A 24,470-nucleotide genomic window follows, 5' to 3' on the forward strand; every position below is an offset into this window, starting at 1 on the left:
CAAAAAAGCAAGTCACCTACAAAGAATAAAAATTTGGCTGGCCCCAGACTTTTCAACCAGAAGACAATGCAGCAACAAAGTTTGGAGAGAAAAGTATGACCAGAGAATAATCAAGTCAAATTGTTGTTAAGTGCAGTCTACCCTCTGCATCTGTGGGGTCTACATCCACAGAGTCAACCAACTGTGGATCAAAAATATTGGGGGGAAAATTCCAGAAAGTTCCAAAAAGCAACACGTGAATTTACTTCATGATGGCAACTGTTTACACAGCATTTACATTGTATTACGTATTATAAGTAATCAAGAGATGATTTAAAGTATACAGAAGGATGTGTGTAGATTATACACAAATACTATGCCATGTCATATAAGGGACTTGAGCATCTTCAGATTTTGGTATCCGAGGAGGGCAGGGGCAGGGGCAGGGGGTGGTGTTCCTGGAACCAGTCCCCCACGGATTCTGAGGGATGACTGTATAGCGGCATTCTCAAACAAGAAAGAACTGGAGGATTATGCCACAGGCTCCTATAGGGAGAAAATATCCCTATTTTTCTTGAGGCCAACAAACAAGTGGAGAGGCTGTGGTAGAGGGAATGGTGATGAGCATAAATCTATAATTAAGGCAAATTAACTGTGAGACTCATGTTACAGACTAAATTATATAACTCAATTAGGAGAGGAAGTAAAACAGGTAAATACTATTTTCTTTATCTTTCCTACCAGTGAGTCAATTGAGCCTGTTTAAAATTACAACATGAGGGGTTTCCCTGGTGGCACAGTGGTTGAGAATCTGCCTGCCAATGCAGGGGACACGGGTTTGAGCCCTGGTCTGGGAGGATCCCACATGCCACTGAGCAACTAGGCCCGCGAGCCACAACTACTGAGCCTGCGCATCTGGAGCCTCTGCTCCGCAACGAGGGAGGCAGCGACAGTGAGAGGCCCACGCACCGCGATGAAGAGTGGTCCCCACTTGCCGCAACTAGAGAAAGCCCTCGCACAGAAACGAAGACCCAACACAGCCAAAAATAAAATAAATAAATAAATAAATAAATAAATAAAACTCCAATCTACTAAAAAAAAAAATTACATGAGTTAAAACAAAAACAAACAAAAATCATGAATGACACCCTACACATTTTTCATAATCTTTTTTCAAAATCATATAAGAATTTGTTTAATATTTCAAGTTTGCTAAATCCTTCAGTTTCACTTTAATAAAATATTTTTAATTGTTCAAGTAAATTTAAATTTAATACCTTGCATATACAATATGCAACATATTTTATAAAATGACTTTTACACAGTTACCTTTTATTTACAATGAGATCCAATTAAAAAAAAAATTGACCAGGACAAGAATGATTCATCAAGAAGAAAGTACCAACAGCTCAAATGTATAAAAACATACTCAACCTCATTCATGCTAAGAGAAACACAAATTACCTGTCAGACTTAGCAATTTTTACTTATCAAGTCGGCAAAGATAAAAAAGATGGGGAACAAGAAGCATTGAGGGTCAAGGCGAGAAGCACCGCCACACACTCTAAAATGGTGATAAGGGTCACAGCTTCTGAGAAGGGCAACTTGGCAAATTCTACCAGAACCAAAGTGCTGCTTTTAGGAACTTATTCTCTAGATTGCTTGCCCAAGTGTATCATTCAAGGTTATCCAGTGCAACTCTGTTCAGAGTTGCAAACAATTGGAAACAACATATCCACCAATTCAATGCAACACTGTATAGCTGTAAAAAATAAAAATGAACCCTTGGAATAATTTCCAGGATGCAGAAAGGCAAGGGCACACTGAACTGCTGGGGAAGCAAGGAAGAAAACACACTTCCTTGCCTGTGTATCCATAATATCTCTCTGGAAGGATACATAAGAGACAGATAACATTTACTGTCCCTGGGAACAGGGGTAAGAGAAGGGACACTTCACTGTAAACCATTTTGTACCTTTAGAAGTTTTAATCATATGAATTCATTACCTGGTCATAACAAATAATTTAGTTTGTTTTGCTTTTGTTTGTTTGTTTGTTTTGGCTGCGTTGGGTCTTCGTTGCTGAGGGCAGGCTTTCTGTAGTTGCGGTGAGCGGGGGCTACTGTTCCTTGCGGTGTGTGGGCTTCTCATTGCTGTGGCTTCTCTTGTCACGGAGCACAGGCTCTAGGGTGCGTGGCCTTCAGTAGTTGTGGTGAGTGGGCTCAGTAGTTGTGGTGCACGGGCTTAGTTGCTCTGAGGCATGTGGGATCTTCCCGGGCCAGGGATCGAACTCATGTCCCCTGCATTGGCAGGCATATTTTTAGCCACTGCGCCACCAGGGAAGTCCTGTTTGTTTATTTTTAAAGAAACAGTTGCTAAGGGGCAAGCAACAATAGTTGGTTCTCTTATATAGGTCATGTAAGATGTTTTAAGATTATATTAAGGGGACTTCCCTGGGTGCGCAGTGGTTAAAAAGCCACCTGCCAATGTAGGGGACACGGGTTCAAGCCCTGGTCCGGGAAGATCCCACATGCCACGGAGCAACTAAGTTGTGGCCCATGCGCCACAACTACTGAGCCTGCGCTCTAGTCCATGAGCCACAACTACTGAGCCCGTGCACCACAACTACTGAAGCCCGCGTGCCTAGAGCCCGTGCTCCACAGCAAGAGAAGCCACCGCAATGAGAAGCCCGTGCACCGCAATGAAGAGTGGCCCCCACTCGCCGCACTAGAGAAAGCCTGCGTGCAGCAACGAAGACCCAATGCAGCCATAAATAAAAAATAAGAATTTTGAAAAAGATTATATTAAGAATTTGGGACTTTCCTGGTGGTCCAGTGGTAAAGAATCCACCTTCCAATGCAGGGGACGTGGGTTCAATCCCTGGTCAGGGGACTAAGATCCCACAGGCCACGGGGCAACTAAGCTCCCATGCCACAACTACTGAGCTCATGCACCTCAACTAGAGCCTGTGAGCCCAAACTACAGAGCCCACGTGCTCTAGAACCGGCGCACCACAACTACAGATTACACGCACCCTGGAGCCTGAGCGCCACAACTAGAGAAGAGAAAACCCACACGTCACAGCTAGAGAGAAGCCCACGCACCACAATGAAAGATCCCACATGTCTCAACGAAGATCCTGCGTGCTGCAACTAAGACCCAACGCAGCCAAAAATAAATATAATAAATAAATCTTTTTTTTAAAAAAAGATTATATTAAGAATTTGACCCTACGCTGCCTTGAATGGATATTAACTATAGCAGGGGTCAGCAAACTTATATATAAGCACATATATGTGTATATGCTTATATATAAAAGCAAATTTATAAAGGGCCAGACAGTAAATATTTTAGACTTGTAAATATTTTAGATTTGCAGCCTCATGGTCATGGGGCTGCAAAAGCAGCCATGGACAATACATATATGAATGGATGCACCTGTATTCCAATAAAACTTTATTTATAAAACCAGGCAGTGATGGGTTTGGCCATGGCCATGGCCCGTAGTTTGTTAACCACTGACCTACAGAAATCAAAGCCCTAATTATCATCTTCCATTCTAAAATAAGTTGTTAGAGTTTTTTTTCCTCTAATGCAGACAAGAAATTATTTAACGACAGACAACTCCCCAAAGAGATCATGATGGTTTTTCAACATCATATTGATGTTTTAAGCAAGTCTTTGTTGAATATGCTCCAGTCACACTGGTCTTTCCATTCCTTGAACATGTCCCCACCTCAGGACCTTTGCACTCGCTGATTCCTTGGCCTGGAAGAACTGCTCTCAGATCTTTGCAGGCCTGCTTTCTCCTTGTCTGTCAGTTCTCAAGCAATGGATTTCCCTGGCCAGTCAGGCTAAGTAAGCCTTGCCCCGCCATCATGCTCTAATGCATCACTGGTTTTACTTATTCGGGGTGATAAGTGCTATCTTTAAGTGATTTACTGCCTTGCTTATTTGCATGCAGTCTTTTTTCCATAGTGAGAAGGTGAGTCCCTCAGGCTCAGGCACTTCCTGTGTCTTGTTCACTAGAGTCTCCCCACGCCCTAACTCTGTTGACACATTATTAGTTGTTCTGTTTGTTTTTAAACCCTCATCAGCTCCCATAGGCCTGTGCAAACACATAATTCTCCTTGAAGCAGTGCCGACCAAATATTGTAGACCTGTTCCCTGTTGATTCACTTTCTACAACTATTTACTAAGCACCTATTTTATGCACTGTTCCATACTACAGGGATTCATTAGTGAACACAACGCAAAGAGCCCTGCCCTTGAGCGGCTTATATTCTAGCAGGGAGGGAGCAGAAGACAATGAACAACACAATATATAAGAAAATTACATAATGTTAGAAAGTTATCAGCGCTTTGGAAAAACCGAAAAGTCCAGCAGGGAGGCAGGGAGGCCCTTACTGAGCAGGTGACATTTGAGCAAAGACTTGAAGGAGGTGAGGGAGTTGGCCACGTGGATCCTGGGGGATGAACCCCTAGGTGACATCTATATGAAAGGCCAGTGCAGCATCCCGGGGTGAGAGCATGCCTGGCACGTACAAGATACAGCAAGGAGGCCAATTCTGTTAGAGCAGAGATACGAAGGGAGAGAGAGAAAGAGATAATGTCTGAGAGGTAGAGAGACCCGTTCATGTAGGTCTTTGTAGGACATCCACCGTAAGGATTTTCGATTTACTTCGAGGGAAATGGGGAGACGCTGGTGTTTTGAATGAGGAGTACTGTGATCTGGCTGTCTTGTGGAAAAGACGGACAGTAGGAAACAAGGGAGGAATAAGAAACCAGCTACAAGACTCATAATAAGCCAGGTAAGAAGTGATGGGGACTTGGACCACAATGCCAGCAGTGGAGGTGCTGAGAAGGGCAGGGATCCTGGATCAATCTGGAAAGCAGAGGTACCAGGACTTCCCGATGGGGGCGGGGGAGTGTGGGAGAAAGACAAAAGCCAAAGATGACTCTGGAGTTTTTGACCCAAGCAAGGAAGGATGCAGCTGCCCTCCAGCCGAGCCGGGGAGTTGGGGGGAGCCGGGCTGCGGAGATGCAGATTTTGTTGGGGTTTTTTGTTTGTTTTTGGCTGCGTTGGGTCTTCGTTGCTGCGTGCGGGCTTTCTCTAGTTGCAGTGAGTGGGGGCTACTCTTCGTTGCGGTGCGCGGGCTTCTCATTGCGGTGGCTTCTCTTGTTGTGGATCACAGGCTCTAGGCGCGTGGGCTTCAGTAATTGTGGCACGCAGGCTTAGTAGTTGTGGCTCACGGGCCCAACTGCTCCACGGCATGTGGGATCTTCCTGGACCAGGGCTCGAACCCATGTCCCCTGCATTGACAGGCGGGCTCCCAACCACGGCACCACCAGGGAAGCCCCGGAAATGCAGATTTTGAGTGGATATTCTGTTTCAGACATCCACGTGGAGATTCTGAGTAACCTGTTTCTGGAGTTCAGGACAGAGGTCAAGCTTGGAGACATATCTGTTGCCGTAAAGATCGTACTTCAAGCCATCACCAGGAGAGTATAAATAGAGAAGGGAAGGTGACAGAGAACTGGGTGCCGGGGCACATCGGAGTGAAGTGGCAGAAGGAGAGGAGGAACCGCGAAGGGGGTTGAGCAGAGCTTCCGAAGAGCTTCTGGTGAGATAGGAAGGAAGCCAAGAGACTGGGGTTTCAGACGCCAAGTGAGGAAAGTGTTTTGAGGAGGGAACATCCACCCCTTCAAAGATGCTGAGGGGTCAAGGGTCGTGAGGACTGAAGACGGGCGACTGGGTGGGACAGGATGAAGGTCACTGGTGCCCCAAGGAGCCATTCTGGTGCAGAGGTGCAGGTGAGCTTAATAGAGAGAGAAGGGGAACTGGAGAGACATTGTTGGGAAGGTTTGCTGCAAAGGAAGGCAAAGAAATGGTGGCAGCTGGTGGGGGAAGTGAGCTCAAGAAAAGTTTTGTTTTCTTGTTTGTTTTTTAATGATGGGAGACAGTGGTACATTCTTGTGACCATGGGAATAATCCAGTAGAAAGTAAAGCCTTGATAACATAGGAGACAGAGGAAAACTAATGGGAACAGAGCTCCGGAGTCGGAGAGATGGGGGAAGATGTAGTGTGCAAGAGGAGGGCTTGGATTCAGCCAGGAGCATCAGAGGAGGGGGCGTCGAGGTGTGGGAACAGATGCTGACAGATGGGTCACAGGGCCTGAGAGTCTGAGGGTGTTTTCCTCTATCTGCTTCAATTTTCTCAGTGAAGTAGGAAGCAAGTGGTGAGGATGGGAAGGGAGGTGTGGGGGTTTGTGGAAAGAGAAGCTATGAAAGACGCAGGCAAGTGGGAAAGCAAATCAACAAAGGGCAGACAGTATGATTACTCATCAGCATCAAGGGCCCTGCCCAGATCTCAGTCCAAAGAATTAGAAGACACCTCCAAAGGATTAGTAATTGTCTTGAATTGTCTTCAATTACTCATAATCTTTTTTTATCAACTTCTCCCAATAAGCACAAATTTAGATACTTTGCAGGGATGTGATGAAACAGATGTTAACATTTAAATCTCAGGAAAAGGACTTCCTAAGAGATTACCATCAGAGCAGTAATACCGCTACTCTATTTCAAGTCATGAAACATGATCCAGAACAGGGTAAAATGGTCGATGGAGAGCTATTAAATGTTATCCCAAACCTATTATTGGGATTTGGAGTCTTTTCCAATAGCCTCCAATTTTGTTACCTAAATCATCACTTCCCTCATAGAGGGGGATGAGAAAGGGCAGGGAGCCAGGTGCTTCCCAGAGGGAAACAAAGAAAGCACCTTCCCTTCATGACATAGAACTGATGGAGAAATTTGCTGAGAACCGACTTAATGACATCCCATGACAAACCTCCAAAGCAAAACAAGACAGTGGATAAGGCACCAGGAAAGAAGAGACTAGGCTAAGAGAAAAAGAATACAACAAATATAGGGAAATCCATTAGGTGAGACCTTACTTTGCCTAAAGCTGTTAGGTAACCCATTTCCACATGAAAGACAACATTTTATGACAGCGCAATGTTTAAATAATCAACAAAGCAGCTCATTCTCCATTCACACTTTCAGTTTTAAAAGCCTTAAAGTGCTAATGAGGCTGATACACATACAGGGCACCAGAAATTCATCTGGAATAAAAGTTATTTATAAAAACAAATTTACTTATTAAATTCTTATTAAGCAAATTTAAGAATAATTTATTTATTATTAAATTATTCTTAAATAAATTTATTATTAAATACATTAAATAAAATTATTTATACAAATTATTTCATTGAGCAATCTGTTTTACATTTTATTTACTCAACGGAAACAAAACTTATCATCCGTAAAAGTATACCATATGTATTACCACTTAGGTGCTTATTTACAAACCACAACAACAGCCCTCTGTGAAGCCACATTCTTTCAAAGATACATGACATACACCTCATCCAGATGCTCTTTGGATTAAAATGAAATATTTCTAAACCAAAAGTCATCTAGACATTTCACAGTCTGTGCAAACCAGCCAAACAAGAAATCATTAAAGGGACTTCCCTGGTAGCACAGTGGTTAAGAATCCACCTGCCAATGCAGGGGACACAGGTTCGAGCCCTGGTCTGGGAAGATCCCACATGCCGCAGAGCAACTGTGCTCTAGAGCCCGTGTGCCTATAGCCTGTGCTCCTCAACAAGAGAAGACACTGCAATGAGAAGCCCGCACACTGCAACAAAGACCCAACGCAGCCAAAAATAAATAAATAATTAAATAATTAAATTCTTTAACAAAAGAAATCATTAAAGATTTTGCCACTTCAAGTTCAAGCTTAGTTCTACCAGCCACTTTTAAACATTTTATATGAAAACACAACTTTCTTGGATAATTTCATCATTGTTGAATTGTTATAAGAAAGGCCTCCACAGGACCTCTCACACACTGCTGGAGGGATCGTGAATCAGACAAACTGTCTGGAAAATTGTTTGACTCCATCTACGAAAGCTAAACATACACAAAGCCTATGACCCAGGAATTCCACTCCTGGGTATATACTTTATATCCCCAAATTGGAAACAAGCAATAGCCTAGTGACAGTAGACTGGACAAACTGTGATACATCCATATACCAAAATACTAAACAGCAATCAAAAGAAAATCACCACCACATGCAACAACACAAATGAATCTCATAGACATAATGAGGAACAAAGGAAGCCAAATACAAACAGTGCATAATAAATGATTACATTTGCATAAGGTTCAAAAGTAAGCAAGACTAATCCAAGCTGTCAGAGATCAGGAAAGTGGTCAACCATGAGGGGAGGGGGATGAACTGGAAAGGGCTGGGGCGATGGAGGGCCTCTGAGGCTGGTAATTTCCTGTTTCTTGGCCTGGGTGCTGGTCACATAGTGGTATTCACTATGAAAATTTCTGGGGCTTTACATTTATGATCTGTGCACTTTTCTGTATATATATTATATCTCAAAAAAGTTTTCTGGGGAAAAAAAAAAAAGGTGCTCCAAAATTCAGCAGAATCCTTTTAAAAAACACAGCCTAGAGGGCAGACAGCAGACGCAAGAAGAACTACAATCCTGCAGCCTGTGAAACAAAAACCACATTCACAGAAAGACAGACAAGATGAAAAGGCAGAGGGCAATGTACCAGATTAAGGAACAAGATAAAACCCCAGAAAAACAACTAAATGAAGTGGACATAGGCAACCTTCCAGAAAAAGAATTCAGAATAATGATAGTGAAGATGATCCAGGACTTCGGAAAAAGAATGGAGGCAAAGATCGAGAAGATGCAAGAAATGTTTAACAAAGACCTAGAAGAATTAAAGAACAAACACACAGAGATGAACTATACAATAATTGAAATGAAAATACACTAGAAGGTTATAAGTAATAATCCTAGTTATTACTTTAAAATGTATATCTCAGAAATAACTAATTTTCTTGTCAACTGCATTATTATGAACTTTCATCAAATCTTTAACAGTGGTCATTTTTAAGTCTTTTGTCATTTACAGACAGTTCTGGGTGTACTCTGATGCTTTTGCAAATATGTTCCTATAAAAGGCTTTCATCTTCAAGAAATTCATGGAAAAGACTCTGGTAACTGACTGTACTGCTGAACTGAAAGAATAAGCATTTTCAGAACTCTAATGAAAAACTGATGAACTCATAAAAGTGCTAACAAAAGATCAAGATGAAAAAAAAAATTAATCACATGGGACTGAGTGAACTGATGAGGATGAGTATAATTTTTGTGACTTTCTGTCTGAATTAAAAAAAAAAAATCCCACAAGGACTCAGAGGCAAAGAATATACAAATCAATTTTCACTGCAAAGTAAAGGAGCTGTTACAGTGGAGGATTACTGGACTGAATGTCAATATTATGACATAGTATGAGTGTGTTTCAGGTTTGGTAATTGCAATCATTGTTGCTTTTGTTGTGGTCATCCATGTACAATGCTTGGTGTCAGCCTATTTATCTCTTGTAAAAATAAAATAGTGTGTGTGTGTGAAAAAAAAAAAAAAAGAAAATACACTAGAAGGAATTAATAGCAGAATAACTGAGGCAGAAGAACGGATAAGTGACCTGGAAGACAGAATGGTGGAATTCACTGCTGTGGAACAGAATAAAGAAAAAAGAATGAAAAGAAATGAAGACAGCCTAAGAGACCTCTGGGACAACATTAAATGCACCAACATTCGCATTATAGGGGTCCCAGAAGGAGAAGAGAGAGAGAAAGGACCCGAGAAAATATTTGAGGAGATTATAGTCAAAAACTTCCCTAACATGGGAAAGGAAATAGCCACCCAAGTCCAGGAAGCGCAGAGAGTCCCATACAGAATAAACCCAAGGAGAAACACGCCAAGACACACAGTAATCAAATTGGCAAAAATTAAAGACAAAGAAAAATTATTGAAAGCAGCAAGGGAAAAATGACAAATAACATACAAGGGAACTCCCATAAGGTTAACAGCTGATTTCTCAGCAGAAACTCTATAAGCCAGAAGGGAATGGCACGACATACTTAAAGTGATGAAAGGGAAGAAACTACAACCAAGATTACTCTACCCAGCAAGGATCTCCTTCAGATTCGATGGAGAAATCAAAAGCTTTACAGACAAGCAAAAGCTAAGAGAATTCAGCACCACCAAACCAGCTCTAAAACAAATGCTAAAGGAACTTCTCTAAGTGGGAAACACAAGAGAAGAAAAGGACCTACAAAAACAAACCCAAAACAGTTAAGAAAATGGTCATAGGAACATACATATCGATAATTACCTTAAATGTGAATGGATTAAATGCTCCAACCAAAAGACACAGGCTTGCTGAATGGATACAAAAACAAGACCCATATATATGCTGTCTACAAGAGACCCACTTCAGACCTAGGGACACACACAGACTGAAAGTTAGGGGATAGAAAAAGATATTCCATGCAAATGGAAATCAAAAGAAAGCTGGAGTAGCTATACTCATATCAGATAAAATAGACTTTAAAATAAAGAATGTTACAAGAGACAAGGAAGGACACTACATAATGATCAAGGGATCAACCCAAGAAGAAGATATAACAATTATAAATATATATGCACCCAACATAGAAGCACCTCAATACATAAGGCAACTGCTAACAGCTATAAAAGAGGAAATCGACAGTAACACAATAATAGTGGGGGACTTTAACACCTCACTTACACCAATGGACAGATCATCCAAAATGAAAATAAATAAGGAAACAGAAGCTTTAAATGACACAATAGACCAGATAGATTTAATTGATATTTATAGGACATTCCATCCAAAAACAGCAGATTACACTTTCTTCTCAAGTGCACACGGAACATTCTCCAGGATAGATCACATCTTGGGTCACAAATCAAGCCTCAGTAAATTTAAGAAAATTGAAATCATATCAAGCATCTTTTCTGACCACAACTCTATGAGATTAGAAATGAATTGCAGGGGAAAAAACGTAAAAAACACAAACACATGGAGGCTAAACGATACGTTACTAAATAATCAAGAGATCACTGAAGAAATCAAAAAATACCTAGAGACAAATGACAATGAAAACACGACGATCCAAAACCTGTGGGATGCAGCAAAAGCAGTTCTAAGGGGGAAGTGTATAGCTATACAAGCCTACCTCAAGAAACAAGAAAAATCTCAAATAAACAATCTAACCTTACACCTAAAGGAACTGGAGAAAGAAGAACAAACAAAACCCAAAGTTAGCAGAAGGAAAGAAATCATAAAGATCAGAGCAGAAATAAACGAAATAGAAACAAAGAAAACAACAGCAAAGATCAATAAAACTAAAAGCTCGTTCTTTGAGAAGATAAACAAAATTGATAAACCATTAGCCAGACTCATCAAGAAAAAGAGGGAGCTCTAGCTGCCATCCTGCGTCCCCGCGTGTGTGCGCCTTATCTCAGCTGGTCTGCCCGAGACCCCCCTGAGTGCCAACCCTAGTCCCCCGCGCAGCCCCACTTCCGCTCCAACAAGATGAAAGAAACTATCATGAACCAGGAGAAACTCGCCAAACTGCAGGCACAAGTGTGCATTGGTGGGAAAGGAACTGCTCGCAGAAAGAAGAAGGTGGTTCATAGAACAGCCACAGCAGACGACAAAAAACTTCAGTTCTCTTTAAAGAAGTTAGGGGTAAACAATATCTCTGGTATTGAAGAGGTGAATATGTTCACAAACCAAGGAACAGTGATCCACTTTAACAACCCTAAAGTTCAGGCATCTCTGGCAGCAAACACTTTCACCATTACAGGCCATGCTGAGACAAAGCAGCTGACAGAAATGCTGCCCAGCATCTTAAACCAGCTTGGCGCAGACAGTCTGACCAGTTTAAGGAGACTGGCTGAAGCTCTGCCCAAACAATCTGTGGATGGAAAAGCACCACTTGCTACTGGAGAGGATGATGATGATGAAGTTCCAGATCTTGTGGAGAATTTTGATGAGGCTTCCAAGAATAAAGCAAACTGAATTGAGTCAACTTCTGAAGAAGATAAATCTTGAAGAAGTTACTGGGAGCTGCTATTTTATATTATGACTGCTTTTTAAAATTTTGTTTATGGATCTGATAAAATCTAGATCTCTAATATTTTTAAGCCCAAGCCCCTGGACACTGCAGCTCTTTTCAGTTTTTGCTTATATACAATTCATTCTTTGCAGCTAATTAAGCTGAGGAAGCCTGGGAATAAAGTTTGAGACAAAGATTAATAAAGTTCTTTGCTTAGTATATGGTTTTATATTTTATTTCATTGATACTGATTTGTACACAGAAAGCAAAATTGTTTATAGAAAGCTAATCATGGCATGTAATATGACTGATAATCATGGATGGAATCTGATTAAAGATTTAAAATGACAGTGTAAGTATCAAAAAAAAAAAAGAAAAAGAGGGAGAGGACTCAAATCAATAAAATTAGAAATGAAAAAGGAGAAGTTACAACAGACACTGCAGAAATACAAAGCATCCTAAGAGACTACTACAAGCAACTCTATGCCAATAAAATGGACAACCTGGAAGAAATGGACAAATTCTTAGAAAGGTATAACCTTCCAAGACTAAACCAGGAAGAAATAGAAAATATGAGCAGACCAATCACAAGGAATGAAATTGAACCTGTGATTAAAAATCTTCCAACAAACAAAAGTCCAGGACCAGATGGCTTCACAGGTGAATTCTATCAAACATTTAGAGAAGAGCTAACATCGATCCTTCTCAAACTCTTCCAAAAAATTGCAGAGGAAGGAACACTCCCAAACTCATTCTGTGAGGCCACCATCACCCTGATACCAAAACCAGACAAAGATACTACAAAAAAAGAAAATTACAGACCAATATCACTCATGAATATAGATGCAAAAATCCTCAACAAAATACTAGCAAACAGAATCCAACAACACATTAAAAGGATCATATACCATGATCAACTGGGATTTATCCCAGGGATGCAAGGATTCTTCAATATACGCAAATCAATCAATGTGATACACCATATTAACAAATTGAAGAATAAAAAGCATATGATCATCTCAATAGATGCAGAAAAAGCTTTTGACAAAATTCAACACCCATTTATGATAAAAACTCTCCAGAAAGTGAGCATAGAGGGAACCTACCTCAACATAATAAAGGCCATAGACGACAAACCCACAGCAAACAACATTCTCAATGGTGAAAAACTGAAAGCATTTCCTCTAAGATCAGGAACGAGACAAGGATGTCCACTCTCACCACTATTATTCAACATAGTTTGGGAACTCCTAGCCACGGCAATCGGAGAAGAAAAAGAAATAAAAGGAATACAAATTGGAAAAGAAGAAGTAAAACTGTCACTGTTTTCAGATGACATGATACTATACATAGAGAAACCTACAAATGCCACCAGAAAACTACTAGAGCTAATCAATGAATTTGGTAAAGTTGCAGGGTACAAAATTAATGCACAGAAATCTTTTGCATTCCTATCCACTAATGACGAAAAATCTGAAAGAGAAATTAAGGAAACACTCCCATTTACTATTGCAACAAAAAGAATAAAATACCTAGGAATAAACCTACCTAGGGAGACAAAAGACCTGTATGCAGAAAACTATAATATACTGATGAAAGAAATTAAAGATGATACCAACAGATGGAGAGATAGACCATGTTCTTGGATTGGAAGAATCAATACTGTGAAAATGACTATACTACCCAAAGCAATCTACAGATTCAAGGCAACCCCTACCAAATTACCAATGGCATTTTTTACAGAACTAGAACAAAAAATCTTAAAATGTGTATGGAGACACAAAAGACCCCGAATAGCCAAAGCAGTCTTGAGGGAAAAAAACGGAGCTGGAAGAATCAGACTCCCTGACTTCAGATTATACTACAAAGCTACAGTAATCAAGACGATATGGTACTGGCACAAAAACAGAAACATAGATCAATGGAACAAGATAGAAAGCCCAGAGATAAACCCACACACCTATGGTCAACTAATCTATGACAAAGGAGGCAAGGATATACAATGGAGACAAGACAGTCTCTTCAATAAGTGGTGCTGGGAAAACTGGACAGCTACATGTAAAAGAATGAAATTAGAACACTCCCTAACACCATACACAAAAATAAACTCAAAATGGATTTGAGACCTAAATGTAAGACCAGACACCATAAAACTCTTAGAGGAAAACATAGGAAGAACACTCTTGACATAAATCACAGCAAGATCTTTTTTGATCCACCTCCTAGAGTAATGGAAATAAAAACAAAAATAAACAAATGAGACCTAATGAAAGTTAAAAGCTTTTGCACAGCAAAGGAAACCATAAACAAGATGAAAAGACAACCCTCAGAATGGGAGAAAGTATTTGCAAATGAATCAACGGACAAAGGATTAATCTCCAAAATATATAAACAGCTCATGCAGCTCAATATTAAAGAAACAAACAATCCAATCCAAAAATGGGCAGAAAACCTAAATGGACATTTCTCCAAAGAAGACATACAGATGGCCAAGAAGCACATGAAAAGCTGCTCAACGTCACTACTTCTTAGAGAAATGCAAATCAAAACTACAATGAGGTATCACCTCACACCAGTTAGAATGGGCATCATCAGAAAATCTACAAACAACAAACGCTGGAGAGGGTGTGGAGAAAAGGGAACCCTCTTGCACTGTTGGTGGGAATGTAAATTGATACAGCCCCTATGGAGAAAAGTATGGAGGTTCCTTAAAAAACTAAAAATAGAATTACCATATGATCCAGCAATCCCACTACTGGGCATATACCCAGAGAAAACCATAATTCAAAGAGACACATGCACCCCAATGTTCATTGCAGCACTATTTACAATAGCCAGGTCATGGAAGCAACCTAAATGCCCATCGACAGATGAATGGATAAAGAAGATGTGGTACATATATATACACAATGGAATATTACTCAGCCATAAAAAGGAACGAAATTGAGTCATTTGTTGAAATGTGGGTGGATCTAGAGACTGTCATACAGAGTGAAGTAAGTCAGAAAGCGAAAAACAAATATCGTATATTAACACATGTATGTGGAACCTAGAAAAATGGTACAGATGAACCGGTATGCAGCACAGAAATTGAGACACAGATATAGAGAACAAATGTATGGACACCAAGGGGGGAAAGCCACGGGGGTGGTGAGGATGGTGGTGTGCTGAATTGGGCGATTGGGATTGACATGTATACACTGCTGTGTATAAAATTGATGACTAATAAGAACCTGCTGTATAAAAAAATAAATAAAATTAAATTTAAAAATTAAAAAAAAAAGAAACAGAGCCTAAAAGCAATAACTTGGTTTTTATGTTTACTGTCCTCTAAAAAATAATTTTCAATATTAAAAAAAAAAATTGTTTCTACTGAAATATAAGCTTACATGAAAGGGGAAAATAAATATTTAAAGGATTATACATTTACAGTATAAAATGAGGATATAAATTATCTTTACATCCGTTCTGCAGTTAACAAACTTTCTCAATATCAACTTACCTGAGTTGTTTTGCATAGCTGAGTTCAATCTCTGTCCTTTCCTTTACAAATTTGATGTATTTCTCAAGAATATCAATTCCCCACTGTGTGTGTTTTTCTAAGTTGTCAAATTGATCCTGTTAATAAAAAACAAAGGGAGAGCTTGTAATCTTTCTCTGTGATTAACGTAATTTCAGTGAACAATTCTCTCAACAATAAATCAGTACGTAGAAAGCAGTTCTAACATTTTCCATGATTGTACTCGGGTGCTTTTTCGCTGAGCAATTTTAAATCAACATTACCAAATTTGGTTTGAAAACTGCCTGAGATATTGAACTCTGACCCCTCTGTTCACGTCCCCTATTCCTGTTAGAAACATGGTGTTTGGATGTATTTAATGTCCTAGTGCAAAGCAAAGTGTCTTCTGCAGATACCAAAAACTGAGAGATGAAACACACTCCTGTGTCAACTCAGTCACACTATTAGCACCTTAACTGTTATCTCTGAGTTAGCATTCAGGATAAGCTCACTGAAATTTGGGACAAGGAAATGGCAGGGAGAAGAGTTACAAAATACTGCTTTCTTCAAACAAATGACTCATGCGGACTTCATTCCAACATTCAACCATGCATCAAGCCTACTCTATTTGCCAGGAATGGTGCTTGGGGCTGGGGAACAAGAAAGAAGAGAATTATAGCCACGATGTACAGGCTGCCTCAAGATTCCTAGTCTGGAAGAGAGCGGGTAGGTATTCCAGCCACCCGTAATGCAAAGGCAGGGAGAGGCCCAGGAATCAGGGGGACCGGTCCTGCTGGAGCTCAAGGTGGGGGTAGGGCACAAGGGAATGAGTGGTGGTGGGTGACGGAACTATAGGGTCCCGGCCTGATCACCCAGGGCCTTGAATGCCGAGTTAAGGTGTCTAGACTCCCTGGTGGGCACAAGTGAGCCACTGAAGGGCTCGCAAACGGAGTGGCACAACCAGAGATATGTTTAGCATCACCAGGAGCTGGATGTCAGGGGACTGTTCAATAGTCCAAAGCAGAGAAACTGGGAGCAGAGGGGAGGATTTTATAGACCATGAACAAAGAACAGCTAGTCTTCGTGACTGATCGGATGGGGAGGCTGGAAGGGATATGCAGGAGAGGGGAGGATTCTAGGGCGACTCCTTGGTTCTGCTTCCTGTGCGTACACAGGCGGAGGGGCAGCAGTTTGGGGTGAAGTGACATGTGGAGTCAGGGACTGACGTGTCCAGAAGAGAGTTGGAAACACAGATGTATTCAGGGCTCAAGGACGGAGGCCAGGGAGCTGGCAGATCTGAAACAATAGCCAAGGATCAGAACCCCAGAGTCGGCTGCAGCTCTGCACTGAATTCATAAAGAGGGCCAAGCCCAGGGAGGAGAGCCCGGAAAGACCTACGAAGGTGAAGAGGGTGTTAGCACAACATTGGGGAAGAGGAATTTGCAAAGGTGAAAGTCTGCTCATAAGCGGTAACAGCAATAGCGGATGAGGTTCTAGCCCCAGCTCTGGGACTTCGCAGAGAAAGGCCACGGAACATCTCAAGGTTTTAGTCATCCGCCTACAAGATGAAGATAGAATCCCCGCCTAATTTGAGAAATCGGTCATTAGGATCATGTAAAATGGAAAAGTGCCAAGTCAAATACAAACACATAAAGCCACCATGTAACCCTATCCCAGGCGTATACAATCTTACAATATACACTCGGCATTGTCCTTCAGCTTATTTTTTAGATCCAGCGTCTTCAATTTTAAATCTATCATTGTGCTTTGATTCTATTTTCCATTCAAAGCAGTGCAAACTGTAACATGAGAAAACGTTCCATATACTTGACCTGGAGCAGGAGGGTGGCAGAGTCAAGACACTTTTTTCTCAAACTTGAGAAACCCTGGGAATTCCCTGGCGGTCCACTGCTTAGGACTCTGCGCTTCCACTGCAGGGGGCATGGGTTCCATCCCTGGTCGGGGAACTAAGATTCTGCAAGCAAGATCCACAAGAGAAACCCTCTTCTGAAGAAAAATAATTTCCTCAACCTTACTCCCGCCCAGGCCCACAAAACAGTTTGAGAAACCTCAGCTTAAGAAGTTCAGGCTTTCTTTTACAAGAATATTTTCTAATTGAAAGTAATCACTGTACAATGTTTACCTTTATACCTAATAATTTCTAATATTATCATAAAAAATCAGAGACCAATATTTAAGATTTTCATTGATTCTTGGTCCTCAATAACATATTCCACAAACTCTGAGATTTCATTTCAAGAAACACTGCTCAAGAATGTTATTTATTTATGTTACCTATAAGGTCAAGGGTTGTCAGGCAAATTTATAGTGTAAACAAGACTGTAGATCTCTTTAAACTACTTGAGAGCACAAATATACAAACAGTTCAAGTAATGATTACAATCATTCCTAGTTATTTAGAGAAGGCTTCTTTAAAGCTCTCTGCTAATCGGTAACCCTTTGTTAATATAGTTTCATATTGACCTTATTTATTTAAAATTCCTTTTCACACGCCTCCCTCCATTTGAGAGCCCTCTCTCTGTATAATTTCCTATCTCCAGAGCCTTACTGTTTTTAGCAGTTATAGATGTTTATAGATGTTATAAACATCTATAGATGTTTATAGATGTTTCCTTGAAGACTTACTAAGATAGTCTGCTCTTAGATTTCACCCTTGTCCTGCTAACAACCTAAGTTCATATTTTTCCTTATTATATTACTTTGCAATTCTTTTTAGCCCTAATATGTATAATATAAAGCAACAGCTTTTGAGATCAAAACACTTTTTAAAAAAATCTACATTTGAATTGAGTCCACCTTAAAAATTACGGGCCTCAAACCAACAATATGTTTTCAATAAAGTTATCTGTATTCAAGAACATTCTGCAAGCTATAATAAAGCACTTACTAAAATAACAGGGTCCAAGTGAGATAGAAGATCTTAATAATAAAAAACCTGACTCAGTAACAAATAAACTAGTACTTGCTTGTGAATATAGCATAGTTCTTTTTTATGCTACATTAAAACATCTCCAGTGACGCCAGGCTCTACTGCTGCTGTCACATGGATGGCCACAACATGGACTTTCTTGACAGCAGCTACGAGAAAATTCAAAACAGATGAAAAACTAATCAACCCACTTACATTCTTGACTAAAATGTGGAAAACTTAATGGAAAAAAACCTCCAAATCTTAAAAAGACTCTTTTGTAAGCAAATATTTTAGGTGGTGTTTTTAAAAATAGCCTTTGCTACTTTGGGGATGGTACCATTATCAAAAACGAGTCCTTTCCATTATCTGTGAATTATACCTCAATTAAAGACAGGGAGGGAGGGAGGGATGGAGAGGGAGAGAAAGAGAGAGAGAGAAATGCATCCCTTCCTGTTTAATGTCACATGATGACAGTTTTGAAGACTCCTTTGCCCTCTTAAAAATCGTTGAGGAGGGCTTCCCTGGTGGCGCAGTGGTTAAGAATTCTCCTGCCAATGCAGGGGACACGGGTTCGAGCCCTGGTCCGGGAAGATCCCACATGCCGCAGGGCAACTAAGCCCGTGCGCCACAACTAGTGAGCCTGTGCTCTAGAGCCCACATACCACAACTACTGAGCCCACAAGCCACAACTACTGAAGCCCGTGTGTCTAGAGCCCGTGCTCCGCAACAAGAGAGGCCACCACAATGAGAAGCCCGCGCAACACAACAAACAGTAGCCCTCACTCGCCGCAACTAGAGACCGCGCACAGCAACGAAGACCCAACGCAGCCATAAATAAATTAATTAATTAATTAAAAAAAAAATCGTCGAGGACCCCAAAGAGCTTTTGTTTACATGGTTTATAGCTATCAATATTTACTCTATCAGAAATTAAAAACTAAAAGATTTTTTAAATACCTATCAATTCATTTATAATAAATCATTTATAATATTAAATCATTAAAATATTAAATTCATTTATAATAATAAATCATTTATAACAATTCATTTATAATAAATCCATTATATATGAATGTAACTAGCATATTTTTTTTTAATTTTTTTTTTTATTTTTAGGAACTTTACTTTCCAAAACAAAACAAAACAAAACAAAATGAGAAGAATGGCACTGTTTTACATTTCTGTAAATCTCTTTAATGTCTGGTTTAATAGAAGACAGCTGGATTCTCATATTCTTTTATATTTAGTCTGTTATGAGTCTTTACTTTGGTGGAAGTACATCAAAAAATACAACTTCGGGGCTTCCCTGGTGGCGCAGTGGTTGAGAATCTGCCTGCCAATGCAGGGGACACGGGTTCGAGCCCTGGTCTGGGAAGATCCCACATGCCGCGGAGCAACTGGGCCCGTGAGCCACAATTACTGAGCCTGCGCGTCTGGAGCCTGTGCTCCGCAACAAGAGAGGCCGCGATAGTGAGAGGCCCGCGCACCGCGATGAAGAGTGGCCCCCGCTTGCCACAACTAGAGAAAGCCCTCGCACAGAAATGAAGACCCAACACAGCCATAAATAAAATAAATAAATAAAAAATTTAAAAAAAAATACAACTTCACACAGATATGTAGTTAGAAAATGGAGGAGTATTTCAATGCCTTTCCTAGGTAATTGCAGATGTTCTTATTTGACACCACACCCAAACTCAACAAATAGTAGTTTCTTAAAGGCTAGCTGCAATGTGAAATCTGAAACCATGGCAATGAATTTTTCATACTGGTTACAATAAAATGCACTAGTCTATCTTGCACTTTGAATGGATCTTTTACCTACGCATGACTGCATTATGCATTGGTCATTTGGAAAATATTATTTCACTGATATATGCAGATCTTCCAAGTGTTGACACATTTCAGTATAAAATATTTTAAAATTCCATGTTTATTTCACTACCTATCTTATCTGATGAGTCTTTAAATATTTGGAAACTGTCAAGTTCACAGTGCCATGTACACATTTTCCAAAATTCTAATTTCCACTTAAAAGCTGGAATTTTATCATTGGCAACAAATGTTGTCAGTTGTTTCCTTGAGGTGACAGGCTCACTTCATTCATTTTTGAGAAAATGTCTGCCAAATGCCCAAGAGTTTGTCTGTCGATCGTTCTTTGAAGTAAAAACGGTGTCCTATGATAAAAGCAGCTAGACCAGCTCAAAACAATCACTTAAGTATTTTGGTTTAAGCATACTTCCTGTCTGTCTTGTCACACACACTATTAAAAAGATGTATGATGTATATTCAAAGGTTGAGATTTAATAAAATTAATAATCTTTACTGTTTCATCAAGGACATTTAAAAATAAAACCGATTTTTTTTTTTAACAACTAACGGTGAAGAACTCAGTTAACTTCTACTACAATTTGGAGCCACTGCCCTGATTCCTGCTAAGGCACCAGCCATCTTACCAACACTGCTTTTGCACCATCAGTACAAATGCCAACACAGTGAAAAAGACAATGTCTTAGTATCATTATGAAAATAGTTTTGACTGCATGGACTCCATGAGAGGGTTTCTGGAACCTCCAGAGGTCCAGGGACCACACTTTAGGAACCACTGTCATATGACACATACTCTAAAATTTCTACTTGAAAGCTTCATATTGCCAAAGATGAAGAAAGTCAGATAATGTATGACCTAATGGAAAATGTTTAATTTATAAGAGCATACTATATATACACTCAACAAATAGCTCCAAAATTGCCAAAAAGACTGCAAATGGATGCGTCCAAGTAGCTGGTTACAACCTGACAGGTACCTTTCCAGAATCTTCCCACTCCCCCAGAGCCTCCTCTTGAATTCTCATTGCTCCCTGAATTCCAACCAGCCAAAGGCTCCTGCCAGGAGCTTTCAGCTATAAGGGACTGAGTAAGCTGAAGAGACAAATGAGGAAAGTTGCAATTGTATTAATCAATATACAATTGCTGTATTTTACAATTATTTTTCAGGTGTGGTTTTCTGTCCTAGACTGTGATTAAGCTCCTTTATACACTGAAGATTGAACCAAAATAAGCATGAACTCTGGCATTTGTCTGGCTCATTATATCTTCATCAGTTTCTAAAAAATCATGAAGCTGGGACTTCCCTGGTGGCGCAGTGGTTAAGAATCCACCTGCTAGTGCAGGGGACACCGGTTAGATCCCTGGTCCAGGAAGATCCCACATGCCACGGAGCAACTAAGCCCATGCACCACAACTACTGAGCCTGCGTGCCACAACTACTGAAGCCCACGCGCCTAGAGCCCGTGCTCAGCAACAAGGGAACCACCACAAAGAGAAGCCCTTGCACTGCAATGAAGAGTAGCCCCCGCTCACCGCAACTAGAGAAAGCCCACATGCAGCAACGAAGACCCAATGCAGCCAAAATAAAAAAATAAATAAATTTATTTTTTTAAAAAATCATGAAGCTGAATACAAACAAATTTTGCCTTCCCATATACCTACAATATAAACCCATCAGTCAGGGTTGAGACTGGTCTCTCTAGGTCAGCATACAATGATTATTCTTGGTTATTTAGGAAGACTTCTGAAATCTGATTTTTTTTTTCAAATGATGCAAAAGAATTAACACAGGAACTACATGCACAAAAGTTATTTACTTTAAGATGAGGAGACCCAAATCAGCCACAAGGAAGTTTTCTCCAAAGTGTAGGTCAATTTTTAACACGATACTTCCTGTAATCAAAAAGTATTCTAGGGCTTCCCTGGTGGCGCAGTGGTTGAGAATCTGCTTGCCAATGCAGGAGACACGGGTTTGAGCCCTGGTCTGGGAAGATCCCACATGCCGCGGAGCAACTGGGCCCGTGAGCCACAATCACTGAGCCTGCACGTCTGGAGCCTGTGCTCCGCAACAAGAGAGGCCGCGATAGTGGGAGGCCCGCGCACCGCGATGAAGAGTGGCCCCTGCTCGCCGCAACTAGAGAAAACCCTCACACAGAAACAAAGACCCAACACAGCCATAAATAAATAAATAAATAAATAAATAAAATTTTTAAAAAAGTATTCTAGGGACTTCCCTGGTGGCGCAGTGGTTAAGACTCTGCGCTCCCAATGCAGGGGGCCCGGGTTCGATCCCTGGTCAGGGAACTGTATCCCACATGCATGCCACAACTAAGGAGCCCGCCTGCCACAACTAAGGAGCCCGCTTGCTGCAACTAAGACCCAGCACAACCAAATAAATAAAGTATGCTAAACAGATACATTCAAAATCCCTGGAAAAAGCCAATCTAGTAAGAAACTAAGTTGCTAAAGTTGCCTCTGTGTAAATGGCTCAGACTCAGAGGAAGGGTATACTGAGGGTAGCTCTCCTCCACTTAAATCCTTCCCTCTGCAGCAAGTTACTTACTCAGGGAAGGGAATTATCCCCACCATATCACTGGGGCAGTTCCATCTGTGCTATCAAACCACCATGTTAGGATACTCTAATTCTGTAAAAATCCACTTTCCTAAGGACATGGGCACTTCATAAAGCGGCAGACCTTAAATGGCTCCATTTCAACAGAGTCGCTTGGAATGCAATTAGTGGTGTTGGCTTCCTCTTCTCTTTGAGGGAAGAGTGTCGGAAGGAATTTGAAAAAGAATAGATACAGGTATATGTATAACAATCACTTTGCTGTACACCTGAAACTAACACAACATTGTTAATCAACTATACTTCAATATAAAATAAAAATTAAAAAATAAGAGTGTCAGAAGGTATAGATTTATCCTCAGTAAATGTAACAAAACCTCCATTTAAAGTGTTTTTAGGGACTTCCGTGGTGGTGCAGTCAGTGGATAAGACTCCACACTCCCAATGCAGGGGCCTCAGGTTCAATCCCTGGTCAGGGAACAAGATCCCATATGCATGCCGCAACTAAGAGTTCGCATGCCACAACTAAGGAGCCCATGTGCTGCAACTAAGACCTGGTGCAACCAAATAAATCAATTTTAAAAAATGTTTTAAAAAATCCATTTGAGTCTGAATAGTCAAGTGGCTGCATCTACAGAAACAAAAAAAGTTTTATAAAACTTTATAAACAAGGGAACTCCCTGGTGGTCCAGTGGTTAAGAATCCACCTTCCGATGCAAGGGACGTGGTCCGATCCCTGGTAGGGGAACGAAGATCCCACATGCCACGGGGCAACTAAGCCCTCGCGCCGCAACAACTGAGCCTGCACACTCTGGAGCCCGCATACCACAACTAGCAAGAAGCCCGTGCGTCACAGTGAAGATCCCATGTGCTGCAACTAAGACCTGACGCAGCCAAACTAATTAATTAATTAATTTTTAAAAACTTAATAAACAAAAGTGTGTCATCCAAAATACCACCTGCAATTCTATTTCTTGAGTGTTTAACAAAGATTTCAATTCATTTTCATGGACAAAAGAAGACTTGTTCTCATACATTAAATTAAAAGCAGAAATACCCCCAAATATAGGTTCAACATAAAAGTTGTCAAACCTTAAAAGTGATGAAAAACCATTACCCAAAGTGACTTCAATGTTTGACCACAGTAGATAAAATGCGAAAGGCAGCATTAGAGTGTTTCTTTCAAGCAGCCAGAAACCCTTGTGTTTTGGCAATACAAGTAGAGGCAGATTCTGTCAAACCGTATACACAATACATCTGCTGATTCTGAAACGGGTCCTGTGAATTAGTGTGGTGTGCTCCTTGGGTTGAAAATGCCTACTCAAGCAAGAGCCTGTGACATAATTGACAAAATAGGGGCTCTGATATCATAGGGTCATGGCTGGACAGTCAAGTTAGTACAATGGATTTTAATTAGGAGGGGAATGCACACAAAATGAAAGGTTTTCCTGAACTCAGAATCTCTTTAAAAAGCAAGTCTACAACATGTCATAAAAATAGGTATACAAATTTAGGTATATTTGCTGTAACGAGTCACCATTGAACACTCTTTCTGTTGTGAAAATGAAAAGACTAAAGAATTAGTCCATGTTCACAGTTCTTTCCAGCCATTGCATTGGAAACATGAGAGGTAAGAACAT

General features: G+C 40.5%; 2 protein-coding genes across 14 annotated transcripts in view; one reads left to right on the plus strand and one right to left on the minus strand.

Moving 5' to 3' along the window:
* The window catches only part of FNBP1 (formin binding protein 1), a 143,851-nt gene that overhangs the window by 83,951 nt on the left and 35,430 nt on the right, over window positions 1–24,470 (minus strand). For all 13 annotated transcript variants that reach the window (XM_057547926.1, XM_057547937.1, XM_057547936.1 and 10 more), the window contains exon 2: window positions 15,506–15,621. In XM_057547926.1, the coding sequence (XP_057403909.1) occupies window positions 15,506–15,621 (116 nt within the window). The remainder of the gene's footprint in view (window positions 1–15,505; window positions 15,622–24,470) is intronic.
* LOC103007647 (transcription factor BTF3-like) lies at window positions 11,368–12,353 on the plus strand. The gene has a single exon (XM_057547938.1). The coding sequence runs from the start codon at window positions 11,478–11,480 to the stop codon at window positions 11,964–11,966; it is 489 nt and encodes a 162-aa protein (XP_057403921.1). The 5' UTR covers window positions 11,368–11,477; the 3' UTR covers window positions 11,967–12,353.

Source organism: Balaenoptera acutorostrata, chromosome 6, assembly GCF_949987535.1.
Source record: "Balaenoptera acutorostrata chromosome 6, mBalAcu1.1, whole genome shotgun sequence".
NCBI classification, from domain to species: domain Eukaryota; kingdom Metazoa; phylum Chordata; class Mammalia; order Artiodactyla; family Balaenopteridae; genus Balaenoptera; species Balaenoptera acutorostrata.

What these genes read in the sequence shown, in the direction of transcription:
- LOC103007647 (XM_057547938.1), top strand. Translation starts at nt 11,478, where the DNA reads ATGAAAGAAACTATCATGAACCAGGAGAAACTCGCCAAACTGCAGGCA.